Source organism: Budorcas taxicolor, chromosome 2 (genome assembly GCF_023091745.1).
Source record: "Budorcas taxicolor isolate Tak-1 chromosome 2, Takin1.1, whole genome shotgun sequence".
Classification (NCBI taxonomy): Eukaryota; Metazoa; Chordata; class Mammalia; order Artiodactyla; family Bovidae; genus Budorcas; species Budorcas taxicolor.
This window is the reverse complement of record NC_068911.1, coordinates 171,138,371-171,148,120: the sequence shown is the minus strand read 5'-3', so window position 1 is coordinate 171,148,120 and position 9,750 is coordinate 171,138,371. Positions and strand designations below refer to the sequence as shown.

General features: G+C 55.8%; 1 protein-coding gene across 1 annotated transcript; it reads right to left on the bottom strand.

Annotated features, from left to right (window-relative positions):
• Window positions 1–3,131: 3,131 nt before the first annotated feature.
• Window positions 3,132–8,837, bottom strand: ZNF683 (zinc finger protein 683). The gene is made up of 5 exons (XM_052636210.1): window positions 8,724–8,837; window positions 7,826–8,030; window positions 5,670–6,358; window positions 4,453–4,581; window positions 3,132–3,440 (listed from the first exon to the last, which is right to left on the bottom strand). The coding sequence occupies exons 1-5, from the start codon at window positions 8,835–8,837 to the stop codon at window positions 3,132–3,134; spliced, it is 1,446 nt and encodes a 481-aa protein (XP_052492170.1).
• Window positions 8,838–9,750: the final 913 nt, after the last annotated feature.

Sequence of the window (9,750 nt, the reverse complement as noted above, 5' to 3'; positions counted from 1 at the left end):
GAGGAAATCAGGAGTTCCCTGGCCACCCGCCAGACCTAGGAAACTGCAAAATTGTTGTAAAGGTTTTAAAAAGTACAGGGACTTTATAAAGTCCACATACCCCAAATCGTAGTACACCCCTTGGTATATTTTAATGCTTCCAGTCACTCAGACAGGCTTACTTGAACATCCACTGCACACTCCAAGACACACATCCACACCCTCGGGCCCAGGGGCGCCCGGTGCGCCCCTCCTCCAAACCCCTCACCTATCCCGGGATCTGGCCTCCTCCGGGGTCCGCTTCCCCTTGCGCTCCCTCCGGACCCCCAGCCCGGCCAGGCGGCGAGCCAGGCGGGCCCCTAGGCCCCCGCGCCGCTCGGCCATGGCGAGGGCAAGGTCCCGGGCACTGACTGCTCCGGGGCCGCGGGGGCCACCCGGATCTCGCTCATTTGCAGATATACGCCTCCTCCGGCACGCCCCCCTTGAGCAAACAGCGCCCGGCCCGAAGTCCGTGAGGGCGGGGGAGTGGGACCGATCCACATACTGCCCAAGCCCCACGGCTAGGGGGTGCGCTCTGCAGGGATCCTCTCCACCCCGGCTATCCCCTCTCCCCCCGACCCTCCTTCCCCGCACCCCTGCCCCGCTCCCGGGGACCCAGCTCCTGGCCCTGGCCGCGCTACGTCTTTAGGCCTCCGGAAGCGCCAGGGGACCCACTGGTCAGGGTGCTGGAAGACTTCAAGCTGGGGCTGCACAAGGTGGGCGGGAGAACAGGACTAGGAGGGTAGACCGAGCCCAGGGTCTTTCCCGCGCGCCCCCCCCGGAGGAGGGGCTAGAATGCAAGGGCGGAGTCAGGGGCGGGAATGGGCGTGGTCGTGGGGGTTGCCTAGCTGAGTGGTTGGCTTGCTGGGCGGGGCCCAACGGTTGATCGAGTGGGTTTGGAACCTAGACGGTGATTATTGGTGGGGACCGACGCCAACCCTGCCCTCGCCCTGCTGGTGAGAGTGTCCAATGAGAGTACGCTCTCTCTCTGGGTCCTGGAGACCCTAGGGCACAGCGAAAATCTCGTCCAGTACCCTGGTGGGGAGTCAATCTGAAATCCACAGGTATGCCCCCTGCTGGAAGTTGGCCGGCTATTAATATTATGACCGTAGACTGCCAGGCTCCTCTGTCCATGGAGTTTTCCAGGCAAGAATACTGGAGTGATTTGCCATTCCCTTCTCCAAGGCATCTTCCCGACCCAGGGATCGAACCTGGGTTTCCCACATTGCAGGCAGATTCTTTACCATCTGAGGCACCAGGGAAGCCCAATAATAATTATTTAATAATTAAAAAACTGGCTTAGAACTTAACATTCAAGAAACTAATATCATGGCATCTATGATCGTGGCGTGATTTCATGGCAAACAGAAGGGGAAAAAATGGAAGCAGTGACAGATTTTCTTTTCTTGGGCTCCAAAATCACCGTTGGGCTTCCCAGGTGGCGATAGTGGTAAAGAACCCACCTGTCAATGCAGGAGAAATAAGATCCTTGGGTTGGGAAGATCCCCTAGAGGAGGAAATGGCGACCCACTCTAGTATTCTTGCCTGGAGAATCCCGTGGACAGAGGAGCCTGGCGGGCTACAGTCCATAAGGTCACAAAGAGTCGGACACGACTGAAGAGACTTAGCACTGATGCAAAATCGCTCCTGCTGGTGACTGCAGTCATGAAACTAAAAGATGCTAGCTCCCTGGAAGGAAAGCTATGACAAACCTAGAAAGCATATTAAAAAGCAGACACATCACCTTGCCAATAAAGGTCTGTATAATCAAAGCTGTGGTTTTTCCAGTAGTCATGTAGGATGTGAGAGTTAGACCATAAAGCAGGCTGAGCACCAAAGAATTGACGCTTTTGAACTGTAATGCCGGAGAAGACTCTTGAGAGTCCCTTGGACTGGAAAATCAAACCAGTCAATCCTATAGGAAATCAACCCTGAATATTCACTGGAAGGACTGATGCTGAAGCTGAAACTCCAATACTTTGATCACCTGATATAAAGAGCTGACTCACTGGGGGGAAAAAACCCTAATGGTGGGAAAGACGGAGGGCAAGAGGAGAAGGGGATGACAGAGGATGAGATGGTTAGATAGCATCACTGACTTAATGGACATGAACTTGAGCAAACTCCAGGAGAGAGTGAAAGATAGGGAAGCTTGGCATGCTGCAGCCCATGGGGTTGCAGAGTCAGACATGACTTAGCGACTGAACAACAAATTATTACTTAATAATAGCTACTGTTGTGATTATAGCCTGGGCTTCCTATACCCCCATAGGGCAGTACCCTTTCCCATCTAATGCTACCACTCTCTCTGGGAGAAGGCACATTTTGCACACTTGAGGGGGTCCTCTGGGACTCCAGGGAGAAATATCATCAGGAGGGCCCTAGTTCCCAGGCTCTCTTTGCCAGTTCTTCCCTACCTGTAGTCCTTGTAGGGCCTCTACCCCTTCCCCAAGCTTGGTACCCCCTTCGCTCTTTGTCCTCTGGGATGACTGGTCCTTGACACACAGGGGAACATCTTGCTTCTGGGTCATGAGTGGACCCTGACATCCCTGTGTGCCTGCCTCTCCCACAGGAGGCTCAGATCCTGGCATATACAGAGGGAGATGAACGTGTCCCACCTGACCATGGCAGGGAGTAGCAGCTGAGGGGGCACAGTGGCCTCTAGCAACTGGGAGACAAGGAGGTTGCAGGAAGCAGCAGACAGATATCCAGGCCAGTGCTGGTTCAGAAAAGAGTGCCCTGTGCCTGGCAACACAGCACCACAGTCTGCACCCTGCAGAGACCTGGAAGGCTGGACTGTCCATCGGCTAGCTGAGATGGAGGGCCTGGTCCCAGATAGGTCCCGAACAGAGGGTGGAACTCAAACCCAGCCAGAGGTAGAAGGCTGCAGGCACCCCCCAACACACACACTCACACGGTGGGCAGCATAGTCTCTTCCTGGCTGTGTCCCATGACCTCCCAGGTGGAGTGGGACGTGAAGTCTGGCAAATACACTCTGACCTCGCCCTGCACTATTGAAGCTCAGGAGGCCTCAATTCATCCTAGAGAAAATCCTTTCATTGCTCCGCCCCTGCCCCCTCCCTAGGGCAGTCCTGGCACCATGGCTCAGGCCCTTACTTGCCCTGGGATGCTGAGGACACCTTGACCTTGTCCACGTCCCAGTCCATCTGCCTCTCTGATGGCGCTGCCAGAATATCTAGGGCCCCCTGGTGCCAGCGGGCAAGGTAGGTAAGAGATGCCAGGGGCAGGTGGGTGTGAGCCAGGCTGCAGGGCCGTGGGGCGTGCAGACGAAGGTGCAGCTTCAGGTGAACGAGCTGGGTGAAGCGACTCTGGCAGACACTGCACTGGAAAGGCCGGGCGCCCGAGTGCAGGCGCAGGTGGGTCTTCAGGTTGCTGGAGCTGCTGAAGCGCTTGTCACACATCTGATGGGATAGGCACTGGTATCAGCTCTGCCTGCCTGGGTCACCCAAGATCTCTGCTCCCCACTCCCCATCTTGAAAACACCCCCCCAAGACCACCACCTCCCTGTGATGAGGCCTGGAAGCTTTCCCCCATGATTCCTCCCTGGACCATGGTATCTGGCACATTGGAGCCAGGCAGCCTGGGTTAGTATCCTGGTTCTTCTGCTCCTTGCATGACCTTGTACAGGAGACCTCCCCTTTCTGAGCCTTGCTCTGTTGATGGCTGACATAGAGTATTAATACCTAATCTCGTAGGCATGGAGGACTGAATAACATTATTGCATAGAACCCTTAAGCGTGGGGCTGCAGCTTCTGTGCGTGCAATTAACATTTACTGGGAGCTGCTGCGTGCCAGGAGTTGGTCTTATGTAGTCTTCTTCAGGACTGGAGAATCGGGACTAAGCACTACTTCTGTATTAACAGGTAACATGCAGAGGCTTAGAGGAGTGAGGCCAGTAGACAAAGCTCACACAGCAAATTGGAGGCAGAGCTAAGATTTGAACCCAGGTAGCCTAGACTGTCACCATTACGCTGCTTTCCTTCCTGCCTCTGTAAAACTGGGAAAGAGTTCTGGCCCTTCCAAACTCCCTGGAGACATGGTGAAGCTCAAAGAGGGAGGGAGCTAACACTGAGCTGATGTTATCAGTAGAGTTCATCGACTTTGCACACACACTAGCATTAACTCCTCCGATGATGCTGGGAAGTCGCCAATGGTTGTCCGCTCCCCAGGACCTCCAGCTTCATTCTTCTCCACCCCTAGACACACGTCGCTATTCTCCCCTCCAGGCCCAGGGAGTGTCCTTCAATAGCGCACATTGGCCCTTCCCTTTCCCCTCCCTCCCCGCCCCCACCCCTTGCCTCCTGCCCTAGCTCCATTTGCTCAGGACAGTTGAGGAATGGAGGCCATCCCCCCAGGGGCCTAGAACTCCTCCCCAGCCTGCAGGAGGACAGGGGAGGGGGTGGATGGTCTCACCGGGCACTTGTGGGGCCGCTCCCCAGTATGCACCAGGTGGTGCTTCTGCAGGTGGGCGAGCTGGGTGAAGCTCTTCTGGCACAGGGCGCACTGGAATGGGCGCTCCCCACTGTGCACTCGCAGATGGACCTGAGCCAGGCGTGGGAGAAATGCTGTCAACCGCCCAGAGCCCCCGGTCAGGGCCAGGGATCCTCCTCAAATCTCTACCTGCATCCCTGCAGGACCCCTTTTTGGCATCAAGGTCTTTCAATCTCCCTGCCTCCGTATCACCTCCCTGAAGGCCAATCTACCATCCCCCAGGCTCCCCTTGCGCTCTGCTGCCCTGCGAGAGGGAAGATGGAGATGGCTGTGGTCAGCAGGCCAGGTAAAGGGTACCCTATGTGTGCCCCCTAGATATATGTCTTGTGCAGTGCTTCTCAACGTGTGGTCCACAGACCAGCAGCATCAGCGTCACCTGGGAGGGCATTAGAAAGGCAGACTCTCAGGCCCCAACCGCAGACCAGCTGAACTGAAATCTCTGGGGCTGGGGCTTAGAGAGGGCCGAGGGCTGGGGCCAGCTCTCCAAGTGGTTTGAGGCTCATTAACATTTAAAAACTCATGCCCTAGAGGATGCAGAAGGTCTGTTCTCCAACAACCAGTAAATTTTCCTCTATTTCAGCAGGTGTCAACTTGCCCCTAACGTCAGATCTTGGCTGATACAGAGATACGTCCATGGTCGCCCCCTGCTGGACGATGCCTATAATGACTCCTACAGCACACTTCCTGTTGTGTTGGATCCCAGTTGAAAAAGGCTGGTTGTCAGGTCTAGAGTCACTAAAATTCACCTGTTCCGGACCTGACCTTTAAATAAATTAACAAGAGGAGGATTACCAGGGAATCAGAGAGGATGACTCTTCAAGAAAAGGCTTTGCCCTAGATATTGAGAGACTCAGATGGAGACCTGGCTACACCCTTAAATCAAGGTAACCTTGGGAACATCTTTCCTCGGTTTCTCTATTTTTAGCTGAAATGAGATGATCTCATGGACAGTCTTTTGTGTGGACAGGACTCCACTCTACAGATGCGAAACTGCAGGGCCAAATGGACCAGCCAAGGTCACAGGCCCTAGAGGCTGAGCTGGAATTCCCTCTGCCCCAGGTCCTTGATTCTTGAAGCAGGGTGGGAAAGGGTCATCGAAGGATGCCCAGTGGGAACCTTGTGGGCCCGGAGGCAGATACCTTGAGGTTGGAGAGCTGCCCGAAGCTCTTACTGCACACGTTGCACTCATACAGGATTTTGCCGTTCTCTTTCTTCAGTGGGTAAGGCAGTGCCGCAGAGCCAGCCTGGGAGCCCAGTGGGGCCCGCTTTCCTGCAGCCACTCTTCCAGCCCGCTCCGGCCCTGTGAAGTAGGTCCTGGCAGTGGCAAGGCCCAGATTCTGGCTCTGGGAGGGTTGGGTTTGGCCGGAGTCTTGACAGGCCCCTGGGTAGGGGCGCAGGGTCTCCCCCCAGGTGCTGGGGTGCTTGGGCTCATTGACATTAATCAGCAAGCTGGGCACAGCCATGGTGGCATAGGGGGTGTCTTGGGGCAGCTTGAAGCAGGGGGGACACGGCATTGAAGGTAGGCTCCCACATGTGACCAGGTAAGGAGCGGGCAGGAAAAATGGGTAGGCAGGATAGAATGGGCGGAAGTGGGAGGAGAGTTCTTTGGAGCTGGGTGGGGTTGGGGGGCAGGAGCAGAAAGCCAAGGGGCTCTTCTTATTTTGCCAAGAATTTGGGGAAGAGCTGTTGGGAGGAGAGAAGGATGGGCAGGGGGCCCCCCCGCCAGCTCTTTCTGTCTGGCTTCCCATCTTGTCACTGCTCGGAGGACACTTGGGTGGGAGTTTCTCGCCACTGGAGGAGCTGGCAGGCAGCCTTGGTGGCAGGTCCCCTGAGCAGAAAAAGGAAGATTGTGATAGCCTGAAGTCAAGGTCAGCTCTGCACCTAACCTGCCCGGCTCCGAGCTGGGAGAGGACTCTAGCCTGCATGGCAGCTCCTTTCTCTGGGCTTTTCTGGTCTCCCACTGCCCTTGCTGATAAAGAGGCTGGCATTTGTGCAGTGTGTAACCATTTCAGGGAGCGAAAAGGATTCAAGAAGCCTGTTAGACATGTAGGTAGAGAAGTCAGAGGCCAGTTGGATGAATTGGTTTAGAGATTAAAGGAGTGGCCTGAGCTGGAGGCAGAAGTGTGGGCACCACGGGCCCAAATAAGATCACATAAAGGATGGCCCTAGATCTGCTGTGTCCAAAAGGGTAGCCATCATACACTTTTAAGTAAAAAAAAAAAAAACAGATTCCCACTTGTATTAGCCACATTTAAAAGGCTCAGGTGTCAGATAGCACAAGTGTAGAACCTTTCTAGTATCGCAGGAAGTTTCAACAAACTGCTCAAGAGAACAGAAGAGGAGGGAAGAATAGGAGAGAGGAGAGGAGAAGGAGAAGGGATGAGGCGAGGGACAAGGAAGTAGCTCCGGACTGAATTCTGGAGCATGGGAAGACTCAGGAGGGTAAGTCAAGGAGAGCTCACAAGGGAGAGTGAGGTGCAACAGCCAGTGAGGTAGGAGTTAAACGAGGAGCGATGTCAAGTAAAATACTAAATGTGCATCAATATTCAAAAGCAGGTTGTCTGCTTGGACCCTCACTGATTCACTCAACCAACTTTACTGGGCTGCTTTACTCTGTGCTGGACACAGCAGCATGGTCCCTGCCCTCCAGGTTGAGTTGCATAAGGAAATGGTGTACTGTATGCAATAATCATAGGGGTATAGTGAGATGGTCCTTTGGTGAAAGCAGAAACTGACTTCTGTGATGTACTCAAGGTCACAGAACTAGAAGGGGCAGAACCAAGACACCACCCCCTGACTACCTGCCTCCCAAGCAAGCTTCCTGCCTTATGACACAGGCCCCTCTAGGTCAAGTGTTCTAGGCAGACAGATCACCCACCCTCAACTCCTGGGACTTTGGCTACACCTCCACCAGATTCCACACCCATGCCTGAGAAAAACCACTGCCCATTCCACACATGCCCAGGCCACAGCTCCAGGTCAAAATGTGGAAGTAGCATATACCTGAGGCTCCGTCCTCACCAGTGAGACTGGGCCTGCTCCGTCTCTCCTCCTCAAACCTAGCAATACCTGCCCCCACCTCCCACCTCCACCGGGTGCGGCCCCGTGCCCTGGGCTTGCTGCTGCTGCTGCTAAGTCATTTCAGTCGTGTCCGACTCTGTGCGACCCCATAGACGGCAGCCCACCAGGCTCCCCCGTCCCTGGGATTCTCCAGGCAAGAACACTGGAGTGGGTTGCCATTTCCTTCTCCTATGCATGAAAGTGAAAAGTGAAAGTGAAGTTGCCCTGGGCTTACGTGTGCTCAAAGCATCCTCCCTGAGACCCCGCAGGGCTGTTGCCAGGGTTGCCGACTGCAGGGCGCACAGGTATAGGTCCAGGCCCTGGGGGCAGGCCAGCAGGGCAGACTTGGCCTGTGCCAGTGGCCATGGGCACAGCCAGCTGGCCCAGGACTGATCATGAGGATCCACTGTGTCTGGATGTGGCTTGAAGGCTGGGAAGACCTGGGAGGCAGAGGGAAGGGGCTTGGGGGTGGGGACTGGGAGTCCCCTGAGATGGCCCCACCCCTTGTTTGATTTCCAGAGGGGAAGGAGAAGTTAAGACCCGCCCCTCAACACACGCATACTCACCTCTGCCATGTCCATCAGTCAGAGGGCTTCTCCTTCCCTCATCCACATTTCCTTTCCAAGGGACTTACATGTCCACCCCCAGGGTTGCCCTCCCCCTGCCCCAGAACCCCCCACCCAGCCCTGTTCTTCCCTCCCACCCATCCTTCCTCACCACCCTCATCCCACTCTGTCTCAGACTATGTACTGTGTTCTCAATAGATCTGAGGTGAACTTAAGAGAAAAGCCCCTCATGAAAGACTGTGTACCCCACAGGAGGGCCCTGAGCCTCCTGCAAGGCCCAGGTCCCCGTGACACTCAGCTCTGCATGGCCTGTCCCTTCTCATGTCCCACAGAGAGTCTGGCCCTGGGGCATGGCAGAGGGTCTCTGGCACCTCCGAGGGCACGTTCCTGTGAGGTCCTGGGGTAGAGGTGCTTAGGACCAGGAGAATCCAGGTCCCTTCAGATATTCACACACACCGCCCCGCCCCGCCCCCCCCCCCCCCCCCCCCCCCGCCCCGACTCCTTCCTAACCTCCTCTCCTTCCAGAAGCATCCTGGGCTCAGAGATAGGACCGGGACCTCACATTACCTGGCCATCTTGGCAGAGCTGGGAGTCCAGGTGGGGGGACAGAGAAGCCCCTGTGCTCCCCAGGAGCTTGGTCTTGTGGCAACAACCCAGCTCTGGAGCAGGCTCCCCCTTCATGGCCCTGCCACCTGCTGGGAAGACAGGTCCATCACAGCAGTGAAGGTCCTCCAAACAAGAGCCTGACTTCCAGGGCCGGCTCTCCCCGGAAATCACTGTGTGACCTCGAGCCAGTCACTGCCTCTCCTGGCCTCAGTTTCTTTATCTGCAAAATGGGAGGGTTAGACTGGCTGACATGAAAGGACTCTCTCGGCACTGACATTTAGAAGCCAACGACGCTCTCAAGCAGGGGCGAGAAGAGGAATGAATGGAGACTCGCCAGTCAGAGGCAAAGGGTAGAACCGGCCTGATCCCCATCCCTGGGGAAGACAGGAGGGAGAGAAGTCCTCATGGAGATACTTCCAAGTGAGCTCACAGATCTGAGGAAATATTCCAGACCTCCTCAGGGCCACAGGGAATTGAGAGGCTAGCTACTCTCTTCCATGCTGGGAGGGGCTCATGTCTCCATGACTCTATTAACCACCGGCTCCTCACCTACATCCTAGCTCACCTACCAGCTTTGGGGGGCAGCTGAGGAAGCCCCAGTGTCCTGCCACCCAGACTTCCCAGGCTCAGCTTCCTCATCTGGGCTGGTCTGAGCAAGTGGGCTCGGGGTCCCCCGGTCCTGACTGGCCTGACAGGAAGCTGCTCGGTGACAGCTGTCTGCTCAGTTAGCACTTCACTTCTCTGCCGGTCACTTCACTGAGGGTCATACAGCCCTAAGGCTCTCCTCCTTCTCCTCCTTTCCCCCTCTTCCCTCCCTAACCCCGGTGCCCCTCAAAGCCTGGCACCCTTACATGGGTGTCTCATTCCTCCGAAACCCAGTTTCTTCTCCCTCTCCCCTGACTCCTCCCCACCCTGCCCCAGGTCTCTAATCACCCGAGGAGGAGGCACAGCCCGTGCAAGGCTCTTCACCTGGCTCTGCAGAAGTCCT